General features: G+C 32.1%; 1 protein-coding gene across 1 annotated transcript; it reads left to right on the top strand.

Annotated features, from left to right (window-relative positions):
* Window positions 1-11276: 11276 nt before the first annotated feature.
* On the top strand, window positions 11277-11944 carry LOC115875646 (collectin-10-like). The gene is made up of 3 exons (XM_030891157.1): window positions 11277-11432; window positions 11486-11609; window positions 11668-11944. The coding sequence occupies exons 1-3, from the start codon at window positions 11328-11330 to the stop codon at window positions 11904-11906; spliced, it is 468 nt and encodes a 155-aa protein (XP_030747017.1). The 5' UTR covers window positions 11277-11327; the 3' UTR covers window positions 11907-11944.
* The last annotated feature ends 5530 nt before the right edge of the window (window positions 11945-17474 follow it).

Here is a 17474-nt window from a genome sequence, read left to right as displayed (position 1 = left end):
GGCTAGGGTTGCCAACCGTACTATAATATATAGCATTGTACTATATTTGAGCTCAGCGTACTATAATACTGTTGGAAAAAAATATAGTACGCAAATGTACTATATTTTGGTGATTTCAATTAGTAAAATAATTTAAAATCTTGCCGCAATCTAATAAAGTCAAAATTATAACCGAATGCGCTTTTAAAATCTAAATGTATTGCGAACGCGCCTCAATGCGGAGCAGATTTGCAGATTCCATTGCCGGTTGCTGTTCATTACAAGTCATTTGTTGCATAACTTTAACAAAACAATAAAACAACTTGAGGGTAACACTGTCACAATATTGGCAACATATAATTTATGAACAATTTTAAAAAATCCATAGGGAACCGTAAAAAAGATCTGTTCTTTGGTTATGAAACACAAAAAAATATGAGAAATTTATCCTCGCTTTTTCCACAAGTACATAAGAAGATTTATATTTGATATTAATTTTTTATTACTCATAAATTGGAGCTTAGCTTATTTAGAAAAGTGGTTTGATTTTAACGAAAATAATTGGTTATGTCTTTTAGAAAATTTGGATTTAAAAAGCGAATTTTTGTTTAATATTTGTATCTCTGTTACTGAGCGTTTAGAATTAAAAGAGAAATTAAACATAAATATGGACGATCTGTATTTCCAAATAACCATTCTTAACGAAATTTATTTAAAAATAAAAGATTCTTCTAACTTTGTTCAGAAAAGTACTGATGAAAAATGACAATACATTTTTGAAAAATCCTTGCCAGAATTATTTAAATTATTGTCTCATTTACTTTATATTCCTGCTATCTCTGCTTTTACCAAAAGAATATTTTCTTTGATGAATCAAAAATGGCGAGAAGAAAGAAATAGGGCAAATTTAAATCTAATTAAAATGAACTTCTAGTACATTTTAACTTAAATTTACCGTGCAATGAAGTTTATTCCATTTTTTACACTGAAAAACGGAATGCAAAATCGCCAAAAAATAGAACTTTAAAAAATAAAGATATATTAGGTTTTACAGATGTGTTTTCTTAACACCTTTTTAAAACGTACAATATATAGACCCCGCGTAATATATTTTTTGTGTAATTAATAGTAAAAATACTATATTTCTTCCAAAAAAATTTGGCAACCCTAACGGGGGCCCACATTGACGGATGGCCGACCCCCTTTAAAAACTCTGCAAAGTGGCCTTTTGCTTTTCATTTAATATGTATTTTATTACATAAATAATGTTATTTCTATAATTTTATTAAATTATTATATTTTTATTAATGATTTTTAACAACTAAAACACCTATCATATTATACGAAATCAATCGGAAGAGCATAAAAACTAAAATTCCGCTGTTGGAACTTGTTGGAATTTAGTAATCAACAAAATATACAGAGATGGAGAGAAATAATTAGACGAATAATTGACGTAATTATTATGTTGGCCAGATGTGATGTACCAAACAGAGATATGTACAGGGTGGGTCAAATTCGACGCTTTTAAATGGAAACACCCTTTTCTATAGGAGATAGACAAAAACTAATATCGGTGTCTGGAGCTCAATTTTTCGTCAAAAACTTGATGGTGAAAACCGCATATCCATATCTGTTACCGTTTCGGAGTTACGGGGTGTTTTTCAAAAATATGAATTTTTAACAAATCGCTGTAACTTTTTTGCTATGGAAAATTTTATATTTATATGAAAACATTTCCAAAGCACCTTTTTACGTAGAATTTAATGGTTTAAGCATAATTTTTTTAAAATTAATAATTTAAGAATTATCAACAGAAAATTTGATTTTTTATATGACACACCCTGTATATCTTTAATCTATTGAAAAGAATTTAAAATTACCTTTCCAAAAATATAACACCCTTGATATTTTGTTCGATTCCTCGCCCGCTTTAAAAAAGTAGGCTTTGAATGGCACCGGCTATAATTCAAAAATATTCTAGCTGTGAGCATCAATTAAAACGAAAATAATATTTGCTATGAGAGATGCAGAATTTATAACAATTTAAAATATATTTAACCAACATCAACACATTTAAACTATATCTGATAACAATAAAAATAAATACCAAACCAAGACATGAGATTTTGCTGCAGGTGTTCGACCGTCTTCTGTTATATCGACCATCTTCTGTTACGGACAGACGGGGCCGTTTCTGAACATTTCTCGCGGAATTCATTAACTCAGTGGGGGTGAAAGATAATCTCTCATAACTGCTAAGTATTCTTGTCTAGATTATACGGAAAAATAAGGAACCTTTATTCTTCGGCAAATATACCAATAGGACTAGATCCATGGGCACTAAGTCAGGTGGCCTCGACGGTCAACGACTGGGATCTTGGTTAGCTATTCAATTATTCTTGAAATTGGCTGCAAAAATTTGCTGATAACTTCAGCGTTCTGAGGCGGTGCCTTTTCTTGCTGGAAAAATACGTTTTCGAGTTCCATTAAGGGCATATCATCAATAAGGGGTCAAAAGCCCACTAGTTAAAAGTGGCGAACTTTTAAAAATTCTGTATTTCGAAGGGGAATATAATAAAATATCAAGTGTGCTATATTTTTGGAAAGGTAATTTTAAATTCTTTTCGGTTAATTAAAAATATAGAGGGTGTCCCAAATAAAAAATCAATTTTTTTGTTTATAACTCTTAAATTATTAATTTTAAAAAAAATATACTTATACCATTAAATTCTACGTAAAAAGGTGCTTTGGAAATGTTTTCATAGAAATACAAAATTTTCCATAGCAAAAAAGTTACAGCGATTTTTAGGGTGTTTTTCGAAAATATGCATTTTTTAAAAATCGCTGTAACTTTTTTGCTATTGAAATTTTTTTATTTTTATGAAAACATTTCCAAAGCACCTTTTTACGTAGAATTTAATGGTTTAAGTATCATTTTTTTAATTAATAATTCAAGAGTTATCAACAAAAAATCATTTTTTTTATATGAGACACCCTGTATATTTTTACTTTATTGAAAAGAACTTAAAATTACCTTTCTAAAAATATAGCATACTTAATATTTTGCTCGAGTTCTCTTCGAAATAGAGAATTTTTAAAAGTTCGCCCACTTCGAATAAGTAGGCTTTGGACGGCGCTACCATATAATGCAAAAAACAAATGCCTACCGGTAGCTGTAATCAGTAGTTAAAAAAAACAAATACATACAATAAAATGTAGTCAATTCTATAACAAATTAAACTATATTTAACAAAAACACATTTAAACTAAGAACAATAATAATAAAAAACAAACCAGAATAATAATAATTAATTTTCCTACAAGAGGTTTTCGAAATGTCGACCGTCTTCTCTTATGCACAGACGGCACCGTTTCTGAACATTTCTGGCGGAATTCATTAACTCAGTAGGAGTGAGAGATGCAAACCCTCGCATAACCGCTAGTTCTAATTTTTGTCGGGGAGTATACGGGTGATTTAAAAATAATATCCTTTAATTTTCCCCAAAGATAAAAATCCATGGGTGTTAAGTCCGGCGATCTCGCCGGCCAGCGGTTGGGACCTTGGTTAGCTATCCAATTATTCCTGAAATTGGCTGTTAAAAAATTGCTGATAATTTCAGCGTTGTGAGGCGATGCCCAGTCTTGTTGAAAAAATATGTCCCTGAGTTCCATTAGGGGAAGATCATCAATAAAGGGTTCTATTTGTTGCCTTAAAAATTGCAAATATCTCTGAGAGGTCAGAGTGCCATCATAAATCAATGGGCCAATGATCCTACCCCTAAAAACACCAGCCCACACACTAAATCCAAATCTTCCTTGATTTCTCCGCTCCACTACTGCATTAGGGTTTTGTTGTGCCCAAGTATAGCAGTTATACCTATTAAAAATACCGGCACTGCATATATATACTTCGTCTGTCCAAACACATTTTAATGGAAAATCGACTATTTGGTTACATTTTTCTAGAAACCACTGGCAAAAATTTATGCGGCGTTCAAAATCTCCGGGTCTAAGATGATGCACTTTTCTGGTCCTGTATGCTTTAAATCTGTGTTTTTTAAAGTTCGTCTAACATTACTTTTTGTCAGTCCTGTTAGTGTCTTTAACTTTCGTGTTGACGTTTTGGGATTATTTTCAAGGGCTCCTAAAACCACGATTTCTTCTAACTCCCTATCCCTATTTGATTCATACTGTTTTGCCCTGTTTTTCCTAAAGTGACCATTATTAATTAGGTTGTACCGCAATCTACCGAAAATGTTCTTAAAAGGTTGCATTCTCTCTGGATATCGGTCGTAATACAAATTGCTTGCTGCCTCTGCATTCTCACCGGCTTGTATATAACAAACTATCATATCCCATTTTTCGTAATTTGCAAATTTCATTTTAAATTTTAGATTAAACTAAAACTCAGTGTGTTTATGCTTTTAGCGTGATTTTACACAATTTGACAACTGTCAATACCATTTGTTTTCTGTATTATGGCTGAACTGTCCAAAGCCTACTAGTTCAAAGTGGAAAACTTTTAAAACTCTGTATTTAGCAGGGGATTTGAAAAAAAAATATCAAGTGTGCTATATTTTTGGAAAGGAAATTTTAAGTTGTTTTCAGTAAATAAAAAATCTACAGAGTGTCCCATATAAAAAATCGAATTTTCTCTTGATAATTACTAAATTATTAATTTAACAAAATTATACTTAAACCATTAAATTCTACGTAAAAGTTGCTTTGGAAGTGTTTTCAAAAATACAAAATTTTCCATAGCAAAAAAGTTACAGCGATTTTTAAAAATGCATATTTTCGAAAAACACCCTGTAACTCCGAAACAGTAACAGATATCGATGTGCGGTTTTCACCATTATGTTTTTGATGAAAATTGAGCTCCAGACACCGATATTAGTTTTTGCCTATCTCCTATAGAAAAGGGTGTTTCCCTTTAAAAGCGTCCAATTTGACCCACCCTGTACATTAGTCCAAAAAGTCAAAATGAAATAATCCACATCATTTCAACTGAAATTAAAAAAAAATGAATGAAATAAGAGATGCTCTTTTTTTCACCATTATTTGTGACACAACACAATATATTTCAAAAATAGATGAACTTAATCAAATTGTGAGATACGAGTTAATAAAAAAAAAGATGAAAATAATCAGCCAACAAAAAGAAACTTTTGTTGGATTTTTTGAAGTTATAGATCAAACCTCTAGGGACTAGAACATAAAATTGTGGAAATTTTAGAAGAAATGGACTTGAACCTTGCTAAGTGCCGCGGCCAAGGATATGATGGAGCTTCAAATATGAGCGGAATATACAATGGATTACAAGCTTTAATTAAACTTAAGGAACCGACTGCAAAATAAGTTCATTGTGCTACTCATAACTTAAATTTGGTATTAAATAATGCTTGTTTAAATGTTCCTATGTTAAAAGACTTTTATGATAATTGTCAAAAATATTATGTTTTCTTTGGACATAGCATATAAAAAGATGGAACAACTGTGTAGTCAAAAATGAAAATATAAAATTTACTCTTAAAACGTTATGTACAACAAGATGGTCATCTCGTTGGCAGTCGGTATCTGCAATCGGGTACAATTTTGTCTCTATACTAAAGATTTTGTCTACCCTAATAGTGACCAGCAAAAAAAGAGATAAAGCACTAGCGATTAAGAACAAAATGGAAAGCTTTGAATTTATTATTCTGCTAGTATATCAAACCAGCACTTCAGACCCTGTAACTTCGTTGTGGATAAAGCAAGAATATTAATTTTCAATACACTTGAAGACATACTATAGCTGGCTAGGTTACCAAAATATCTAGTAATTATCCCTCATAGTTTATGAATTATCGCCTGTCAAATTTCTTTAATTTCGACATTGACTCACTGACAGATCATCAAAATCCTAAGGTTTTAAGCTTATAACGAAATAAGGAAAAAATGAAAAATCTCAAAATATCCTTATGGATTAAAAGTTAGATGTCTAACCGCTACCGGTAACTGGCTTTCCAGTCGAGAAAAAGATAGAAAACTAGAATTAATCGGAGCGGTCTCATGATTTTATTTATATATCAATGTACCAACAATAATTCAAGGATTATGATTTTTTTCTAGTCAGATTTTAACTTGTAATGAAGTCCCTATTTATTTTTTTAGTTTAATATGTTAAATGCTAGGCTTGAACATATTTCGACCAAATCTTGATAGCGCGGTGGCAAAGTATTCCGCTAGTTCGGAAGGCCCGAGTTCGACGCTGCATCGGTGTATAAACGGTAATTCAAGGATTTATTTCTTATAGGTTTCGAGATAAAAAATAGATTGATTCCCGAAAAAACATGTTGTAGTATTAAGCCACGATGTTGTTTTTAAGGAAGGGAAAGTAGTTTTAAATCAGTTGAACTTCTCGACACTCCAAAACAAGGTGGAGGCAACACAAACGATGGGAATGGCGCAAGAAGATTTTTAACAGATGCTAAGGTTGCCGCAGACATAACTGGAGTGGATGAGGGACTTATTCACAGATTTTATGTGTTTACAAGTGCCTTGAGTTCCGATCATGAAATAGATATTCCTTTGTTGAAAACGTATTGCGACGATACTGTTAATTTATACGTTTCACTGTATCCATGGTACTCAATGCCGATTACGGTACATAAAATACTTCTTCACAGTGCAGAGGTGATTAAGTCATTTTTGTTACCGATAGGGCAGATGTCTGAGGAAGCGCAAGAAGCCCGTCAGGAAGATATTCAGAGAATGCCCTTCGATGGTTCAAGAAAGAACATCTAGAATCGCCTCTAATACGGACATTTTACATGCTCTTTTGATATCGTCCGATCCTCAAATATCAACACTTTTTGATTTCCAACAAAAAAAAATCTTCTCCGCTTCATCCAGATGTTTTAAAACTACTGAAAGGGCCGAATCTGACAAAAGAAGAGTCTGAAATTAAAATACGAAGATTCTGATTCTGAAGAAGATGAAGATGAGGAAGACTACATAATATCCATATATTTTTTATATATGTATAATACCTACTTTGTTTAGCTGACCACACTACTTGATGTTTAGCTGTTTAGTAAATATTTAAAGTTAACTACTACATTTTGAATCTAATCCAATATCAAGAGTTGCGTATTCAAGAGAGTGTCAGGGTTTTTCATCATGAAGATGCAGATTCTGAGGTTCTCATTTCAGCAGGTCAATATATACAGGGTGAGTTTCCTACGATGTTCTCTATGGGTATCTCGGAAACTATTGGAGATAGAGAGTCGGTTAAATAGAGAAAGAATTGCAATTTTGTGGGGTCATAAATATGCGCCTTTCAGATTTTTGAAAAAGTTCATGGCTTACTAGATATTTCGAAAAAAACAAATTTCGGCTATTTTAAAAATTGTCCCTAATTTCATTATAAGCTATTTTAGACAAAAAAATTTCAGGTAAAAGTTGTAGATAATCACATCCTTAATGAGACTCTGTCGTGCCTTTTTTTCTAAAACCTGTCATTTTTGACATATGACACAAACATATGTTTTTTTTTTAAATGGAAACCATAGTTGGCCATGACTTCATAAAAAATGCCATTTTTTAAGCTTTTTAGTGATATAAGCTATAATATCTTTTCTCCGAAAAATTACTGAGTTATAGCCAATTCTTATCATTTTTAAATAATTTCACTTAGTTAGCCATGGAAACAAGTTCAATCGCCGTTGCTCTCAGAAATTAGAAATTATTTATTATTATTATTAAACTCCCACATCCAAACTTTGTAAATTAAACTAAACCAAAATTGTAAATATAAATTTTTCAAATGAAGAAAAGCGTGTAGATCTCACACATCAATAGAGTGGTTCCAACATGACTTTCATTATGACACACCACCCCCATAATGAAAGAAATGTTAAAAATTATTTATATCTTAATTATATAAACACAGGGATAGGAAGAGGTGGACTAATTGCATGGGTCTCCTCGATCATCTGACCTATCCATTTTAGAATTTTTTATGCGGTATAGTTAACAATAAGGTTTACAAAAGAACTTATGAATTAAGAGAGGCGCTTGAAGTGGCGATACTTCTGTGAGAATTGGTAGTAATTCAATTTTAAAAAGATGCAACTCAAAACAATGGCGGATTTTTGAATATTTTCTAAAATAACTTAAAGTGTATGTAGTGATATTACTTTTTTAAGTTTTAGTTTGTGTAATGTAAATTTGTAAAGAATCGTTCAGTAATATATTCTGACTTTTCATAAGTTATAAATCATAACAGAATAAGAATAACATGCAATCTAAGTGAAATTAGTCAAGAAAGATAAGAATTGGATATAACTAAATTTAACAAGAAAAGTTGAACCAATAATCCTACACGCTTTTCTTCATTTGAAAAATTCATATTTACAATTTTTGTTTATTTTAATTTACAAAGTTTGGATGTGACAGCTTCACATTTATGAGAGCAAAGACGATTAAACTTTTTTCCATGGCTAACTAAGTGAAATTGTTTAAAAATGATGAGAATTGGCTATTACTAACTAAACTCTATTATAGCTTATATCGCTGAAAAGCTTAAAAAATGGCGCTTTTTATAAAGTCATGGCCAACTATGGTTTCCATTTAAAAAAACATATATTTGTGTCATATGTCAAAAATGACAGGTTTTAGAAAAAAACGGAGGATACAGTCTCATTAAGGATGTCTAAAATAGCTTATAATGGAATTAGGGACAATTTTTAAAACAGCCCAAATTTCTTTTTTTCGAAATATCTAGTAAGCCATGAACTTTTTCAAAAATCTGAAAGGCGCATATTTATGACCCCACAAAACTGCAATTCGTTCCCTATTTAACCGACTCTCTATCTCCAGTAGTTTCTGAGATACCCATAGAGAACATCGTGGGAAACTCACCCTGTATATGTATTTTTGATTTCCTATTTCAGAGATGTTTTTATAGAAAAAAATATATAAAAAAACTCATGGGTTCTGTTTATTTAACATTTTGTAAGTCCAATATGTCCGATTTTCACGAATTTACTTTTAAAAGTCATGCTGACGACTTTTGAAGATAATTTTATTTTCAATTAATAACATATTGTGACAAAACACCCTGTATATTTATGTATACACACATCTTAGACAACAGAAATTAAAAAATGTCTATACCTATGTGGTGGATTCATCTCTCCAAAAAAATCCTTTATGGGTATTTCGCCACTGCACTGCAAGAAAATCTACAAAATAAAATAGTTATTTTTCGTAAACACTTCTGCGTTAAACCTAAACGGACACTGCTTGTCAGAAGTTATGTTTACAGTTTTATACAAATTTGCCTAACAAAGAACAAAATGCTTAACGTTTCGGAAAGTTTATCTCTTTCCGTCGTCGGAAGCAAAAAAATACAAAGAATAAAGAAAAAAACTATTTAAAACAGAAATATTTTATACAGAAATTAACTCCTATTTCATAATAGATAGCTGTTTAAAACATTATAGAACCCCAGCTTTTCGATATTATAAAAAAAATACGTAAATACAAAATTTAATTAAAAATGTTTCTCTTTTTAATTTTAAAATGTTAATCATAAACCCATCCTCGGACTAGAAACCACTATTTTTTAAATTATTTTCGGTGATTTTATTAAATTTAATCGTTTTCCCAGCATTTTGAATCAGTAGAAGTTATAAAATAATGTTGTCCCCTTAGAATCGAGAATCCTTGCACCCTCACAGTGCAACGGTTCGAAAACGGCTGCCTTAAAGGATCTTTTTGCTTGTCGAATTGTCAGTAAAAATATAACAAAAACTGTAATTTTGTGCGTTCTCTTGCTCTTTAGTGAAAATTACTTCTGTAAATTCCTCAATAAGTACCGAATTCATAATTTATGACTTGGCTATAAATATTTAATTGTTCAAAACTTCGAAAATGCTGAGAAGCATCTTCAATATTTCTCTCGTATAATAAGAATTATGACATATCTATAGAAAAATAGGTTGACATAACATGGACATAACTAAAGCTCGGATTTTAGGACGCTAAAAACTTGAAAAAAGGCAATACTTTAAGGCTGTAAAATTTTAGTTTCAGGCAAGTTTAGGCAAATAGCTGAAAATGCTTCATTTTGACAAACTAACATGTACATAGTAGTAAATTATTTTATTAATTCAAAATAACTCTTAAATCAGAACACATCTAACAAAACAAATGTGAAGAGCCTAAAACATACAAAGTCTCATGGAAATTCAATTTTGTTGTTGAAACACTGAATTTGCATAACAAACCAAGTGTTTTTCCAAATTTTCTGGGGTAAAACTCATTCTTCTATCGACTCATTCTACGTCGCAACTTGTTGTATGGCAGTACTTGAAAATAGACAAGTCACCGGGTTAATCGATGTTAGCTTAGCACAAATCCGAATATAGCACTCCCGAAATTGATACATTCGCGATTTCATCGCTCCTGAATTAATTTTTTCGGTCGACGATAATGCAATTTTATCGTCGTATATAAAACAATTTTTTTCCATAGCGAGTTACGTTTTAAAAAATATACAGAAATTATTATTTCAAGGAATATATTAAGAGTAGAAAAAATAATGTGCTGGGTTGGCGTTGGTTTCTATGTAATTTGACAAATAAATAAAGCTGCCTCTTTAGTTGTCAGCAGGGGGGTGACAGTAAACCGGAAAATTGGAAACAGTTGTGGCGCGGTTCTACCCAGGCAGAAAGCATGGCCTTCTAGACTGTCCTAGACAAAAATCTGAATATTTCTATATGATTTCTGTCAATTTCTGCTACGGCCCAGCCAGCCAACGCGCCAAGTTTCAAAATCCGGCAGTTGTCCATGTTATGTTATCAGATGTAATTCCAATTATACGAAGAGAAATACGAAGATGCTCTCAGCTCATTTCGGATTTTGAGCACAATAAATTTATTGCCAAGTCATAAATATAATTCGGCAACGCAGAACTATTTATAGTAATAAATACTTTGGCAAAATAAACTATGAACCATACAAATGCAGCAAATGTTTTACAATATACAAATAATGAATACGTACATAAAATAATGGGTAAAATGTAAAATATATTTTCAATTTTAGGGTGTGAAAATCGATCTAATTTAATACTCAAAAACATTCAATATCTACTAGTGATGTGTTATTATTAAAAGCACTTTAAAAACATGAATCACTGTATAATAGTAATTAATAAATTTTAATGTTACTAGTGATATTGAATTTATCTATCTGATATCATTATTCTTGGATCGATATAAATACAGGATTTTTTGAACAACTGACAGTATGTCCAGAGTACTATTTCTGTAAGCTACCTAAAACATTTAATAAAAATGCAGAATTATTTAATCTGGCTATTAATATTTGTGCCATTGGCTGCAACAATTAAAATAACAGACTTTAAGAATTCAACTAAATATCATTTATCCACTATACAAGTAACGAATTATTACAATTACTAAAATAAAACTAATTGCAAATATTCCTTTAGGCAACGTTTCCACAAGCTCTGTTTGCCTGTAAACTGTATGGATGGACTCTTGCTACAGAAAAAACAGCGCAGGAAGCTGTAAATTTAGAATCCTTTTTGACGCAATCCGGACAAACTACTGAGCGTAATTCATGTAAAAGTACCTTCATAGTGACGAAGCATACTTATATTCTTATTTTTAGATATATGGTTAGGTGGTGTTTACCAGGTGATCAATGAATTGACCGCTAAATGGATATGGATAGAATCAGGGTTAGACGTAAGTTATACCAACTGGCAAAGTGGCGAGCCCAACTATTCCAACTCATCTACATATAGTACATGCTTTAGAAAAAATGCTTTAAGCACTACATATCCCGGACAATGGTATGCTAATACGTGCGAATCTTATTCATACTATTTTGTTTGTGAAGATTATTAATAAAATAAAAATATATAACAGTACTTTTTTTACAAAATTGTCATTTCATTTCTCGCTTACACTACACAGGGTGCGTCTCTTAAGTGGCTCACCCCTATAACTTTTTTATTCTTTTTTCAAATAAAAAAACGAGATTTGGTGCGTTAGTATATGACATAAATTAGGACTGATTGACGTATTCGTGTGTTTGTTCACTTTCTGTTGTTTCACCTGTGTTGTTCACTTCCTGTTTTACCGGAAATGACTACAACTTTTGATTTTTAAATGGTACCCTCGGTATTTTTTACTTTATTCGATAGAAAACGACTTTCTGAATAGAATGTCGTATCATATGTCAACTTTTGACATTCTCGCTTAAAAAAAAGCTGTCTTAAAAACACTAATTTTTAATCAAGGAGCCTTGAAAAAATATATTTGATCGTCTAATGTTTTTCGTGTCTTGTTCTAGCCTAAATGAAACGAGGGTGGCTCATTACCATATTTTTTTTAAAAAACATTTTTTACGAATACATATATTTTTGATATTTCGAGTCAAATGGTCGTTACATTTATGACCATGGCACTCTACATTATTGAAATTTAAATGCTACTTTTTTATAATTGAATATGTCAAAAGTTGACATATGATATGTCCTTCAATTCATGAGTGTCGTTCTATTCATACGTCGTCATTCTATGAGTGTCATTTTCTATGGAATAAAGTAAAAAAATACCGAGGGAGCCCTTTTCATTTCCGGTGAAACAGGAAGTGACCGAAAAGAATTGAATACGTCAATCAATCCTAATTTATGTCGTATACTAACGTACCAAGTCTAGTTTTTTTTATCTGAAAAATTAAAGAAGTTATAGGAGTGAGCCACTTTGGAGACGCACCCGGTATACTAATAACAGTTATTTTAAGTAGATTTATATTTAATAATAGAAAATCAAATATACTAAAAACTATCAAAAACGTCCAGATGATTTCTAAATATATTAAAATAAAAAAAATATAAAATATGCTGGAAGAAACAGTATTAGTTAGATACGCTGGTGACGTCGCCGTCGTCTATATCAAAGATATAGAGACCCAAATCAAATTAAGCAGTCTGATGCTTACTATTAATAACTAGATAATTACTATCGTGGTGATGGACTATCCTGGCTTTTATGAAAACGGGAACTGTGTTTCTTACAAAATTCAGAATAAACACAGTGCTCCCATTCTAAGCAGGGGAAGAGATAGTTACATCAAAGCCAGCAGCAAAATAGCTTGGCATCATCATAGACAGTAAATTGACCTTCTGGGAACAGGTAAAAATGACCGCAGACCAGGCCCTTAAAGGTGTCACAGCACTGTGATGGACACAGTGGATCCAAGTCAAGTAAACGGCGATTATTGATGGTCGACTATCCAACTGGCCCTTCCATGTGTTGAGATTTGGGCAGTAACTCCCTCATAGAAAAAGTACAGAAAACGTTTGGCCCAAGTGCATAGACAGGCAGCACTCAGAGTATTCATCTTACTGTACAATTTCCAAACCTGGACGTTTTTGACAGTGCTAGTTATCGCAGAGAAAGCACTGGTTGCAGGGATGCATGGAAAAACAACTATCCCTTCATAACATCGTGCAAAAAATACATCACAGCCAAGAAAACTGGAATCGCATATCAAGGTATGTGGAAAAAATACTGAGGGAAGATAAAAGCGATCTAGACAACAGTTGATACTCTATAAACAAAAGCGATCCCGCGGGTAATAAAAACGGACTTAGTCTCGAAGTAATGTGTTAAACGATCCCGAACTAGAGTCCAAGACGTAACAAGGGTTGGTGTTTGTAAAACTTGGAAAATAAGTTCGTTATAATGATGCTTTTATTATTCACTACACTAATAAAGAATATGCATTGCTTCGGAAACTCTCTATTTATTTATCTAGTAATGCTAAAATACTATATTTGAAAGTCGATTAGAGAAAATAGTATGACTCATTGGCAAGCGATGTAAATATTTGTGATCAGGTAAAATTGTGATGTAAGAGGAGGCTTAGCTTACCGGCGAGTCAGTAGTAGACGGGCCGGCCGGCTCTAGTGTTGTGTTTTGTCAGAGAGATGACATTTGGAAGTAGCGAGTAGTTTGACTATGGAAGCAGAGGGTCTTTTGACTATGGAAGTAGAAAACCTCTTGTGACGTCGTTCCTTCGAAGATGGTCTTGAGAGTTTGAGGTCTCCCTTGCTTCTCGATTGACACGCTGGGGCGTTGGGGAGTGAGGTACCCCAATTAGCCTCATCGATTGGGATACGAATCTGTGTAGCAGCAGATTTGCATCCGGGGGAAGCCCCTATACTTATTTCAGGTGACACTAGCTAGTTATTGAAGATAAAGATAAAGAAAAAGAAAGAAGAAAAGAAGAATTAAATATAAAGAAGTTTAGATATTAACCAATAGATCCGAATAATATTTGAATTAGATGGATGATATGGAATGGGATATATTGAATAGAATATCAGTGGCTAGGGGGCGGAGTACCCCCAGGTGAGTTTTACTACTTAACTATCAATTTTATCCAGATCAGTAAATGTTTGTTTCGTTATTTACATGTACAACGAGAGTCTGCTTGCCAATGACCAACTCAATGGGTATTTGAGGTGAATTTGCGTTGTGAGACATGGTTGAGTAAGTCCCAGGAATAAGCGATTTTACATGTTTTAGTCGATATTTATTAAGAGAGACACTTTGTGCGTAAATTGCATTTTACCTCCTTGTCCAAAAATACATATTAAAATACATTTAATATGTGAATAGAATCAAAATTAACATGAAAAAGTCAAAACTACCATAACATTATAGTATTTTGACTTTGGTTCTTCTCATACTTAATTTTTCTCAAAAACCACTTTGTGAAAAGGGCCAAAATAACTTAAAATATAATTTTCTAAATTAATTTTTTTATAAAATAAATTAATGTTTGAAAACAAAGGCCTCACTAACGTGAACGACTCATAATGTTAATCTTAAAAGCGAAGACCAAAATAAGCTTGCCTGATATCATGTGCAGGGGAGCTGACTGCGTGGGTGCTCGAGTGCTCCAGCAACGAAGAACGGAAAACAATGGGTGCGGAGCACCCACGAATATAAGCCTCAAAACTAATTAGTTTGGCAAATTTAAGTGACATTTACCTCATCCACTGCAAGTCAAGACGTCGGCGTCGGTCAAAAACTGTAGAGAGTACTTTGATACATGATGCGCATCATGTATCAAAGGACTATAAATTTCAATAGTTTCTGGTTTAAGTTAAATTTCCTCGTCCAATCTTAGGTAATTAAGGAAATCCTCTTTTTCAACTTTTAAATAAGCAAATTGACATGGGAATAATTATTTCCTTTAAGTAGCCTACCTTTGGTCCATTTGCCTCTATTAACATTTTTTTCTGTTTTTTATTTATTGCACATGCGAACAAAATGGAAGACAAAACTGTCTCAGGAGGCCATTTTAACTTAAAAAAATGTGCTAAATAAGTGCGTCACTCAGTTCATTGTAGATAAAACTGTACTATAAAATTGCATGTGTGCGCGACAGGCTGTAGTACAGGTTAAACTGCCCTGCACAGTTCGCCTTTATTAAATCTGAGCGTCTGTGGTGGCTCTACAACCGGTAATGAGAGGGTGGTTGGTTTCCCCATAACGGCAAACTTATTGTTATCTTCAGTGTTTCCTTATTTTTGAAAGCTGAAACATATTATATATTTAAAATTTCTTTTTTTTCTTTAAATATGAAATGAAGATCGCTGTCATTTTATATGTTTGTACAGGGTGTACTAGAAGTAAGTGCAAATAATTTGAAAACCTTTCTGAATGAATAAATATTGAGAATCATTGTCTCTTATCGCCACTTTACGAACTACTTTCAATCTAAGAAAATACATGTTTCACTCAACAATTTTAAATACGTATTTTGTTTTTTCGCTATTTTTTCGATGTATTTCGACAATGCCATCAACAGCCCAACCGTCCGCCAAGAGTGCTGCATGTCAGCTGGTTCTCTGAGGCGCCGCGCCGGCGTGGCGGCCTTGCGTCATGAAAGGAAACAAACAAAACAAAAATGAATTGATTATTCGTCGGGCTGTTTTCGATATATTGAATTCTGAATTACGACAAACAAGATTTTTTTTGTGACCTTATCAATAATAAATTCATTTGTTTTGTTTGTTTCCTTTCGTGTTTCTCTGTTTTATTTTTAAAATTTAATACGAATTTGATTTCTTCGAATGACTTTAATTTAAAATTGTTGAAACTACGGCAACCTCGCCTAATATCGTTGCATGAAACCAGCTCAACAAGGCGGCGCGGCTCGGCGTCTCAAAGAAGCAAAAAACAAAGAACCAGTTGACACGCGGCACTTTTGGTGAACAGTTGGATGTCGATGGCATTGTTGAAATACATTGAAAAAATAGCGAAAAAACAAAATCCGTATTTAAAATTATTGTTGAGTGAAACATGTATTATGATGAATCATTTTATTAAATTTATTTCAAAATAAAGTTACTTTGCAGCATAACAAAGATTTTCGTAAACGTCATAAAGGTAATGTTTAAGTTAATATTCAGTGGTTTTTGTTAAGTTTTCAATGAAAGGGTAAGTACTAAAAATAATGAATGTGTTGTTTTTTCTAGAATTATTAGTAATGAGCACTGATAAAAAGATTAAATTTAACATTCCTAATTTTTTGTGTAGAAATTTGTTTGTCAATTTATAAATATAGAACTATGTAGAATGTGGATAACATAGGAGGTTGCAACACTGCAAGGTTAAAATACACCGTAGAGAAATCTCAGGTGAATAAACAAGTGGCACTAAAAAGTTTTTTAAAATTTCCCGGAAAATGTCAAGAAAAATTTTAAATTTTCAACAATTTTTTTTTTCGTAAAAAAACCTCGTAGGCGTGTTTCGAGGGTCAAAACATACTACCAGTTAAAATACTTGCACTTATTTCTGACACACCCTGTATCGGGAATGTCATGGATCGTCATTTCCAAGCCAACTGGATGCCGCCTTTTTTTCCACCATACGGTGGTCAATATTTATGTGAAAACAAATCCAATGTGAATAATTCAGATGCAAATCCACTTAATAAAAATAATTCTTTGAAAAAAGCTAGTGTCTATCCAATATATTAAATATTAACATTAATTTTTAGCAAATTTTAATCTTTTTTGAAACTTTAGTTTCGGAGATATAAATTTAATCGGACTTTTTAAAAAAATTAATTTTATTTTTGAGAAACTATTTGAGACAGAGTTTACTAAAAACATTTTTTATATCTACTAGTGGGTAAATGAATTTGTAGATATAGTATGACTTTTTTTTAGAAACTATTTGAGACAAAGTGATATCCAATGTCAATTGGGACCTATTTTTCTGTTATACGATAACAATAATGTCAATACCAAAATCAAAAAAAAAACAATAACAATATAGAAGGGCACTTTAAAAACATGAATCACTGTATAATAGTATTTAATAATTTTTAATTTTATAAGTGTTATCCAATTTATTTATCTGATATCATTATTCCTAAAACAATATATA

Source organism: Sitophilus oryzae, unplaced genomic scaffold, assembly GCF_002938485.1.
Source record: "Sitophilus oryzae breed Bouriz unplaced genomic scaffold, Soryzae_2.0 scaffold_1393_pilon_pilon, whole genome shotgun sequence".
Classification (NCBI taxonomy): Eukaryota; Metazoa; Arthropoda; class Insecta; order Coleoptera; family Curculionidae; genus Sitophilus; species Sitophilus oryzae.
Note: the sequence above shows the minus strand (reverse complement) of the source record. Positions and strands in the feature narration are given on the sequence as shown.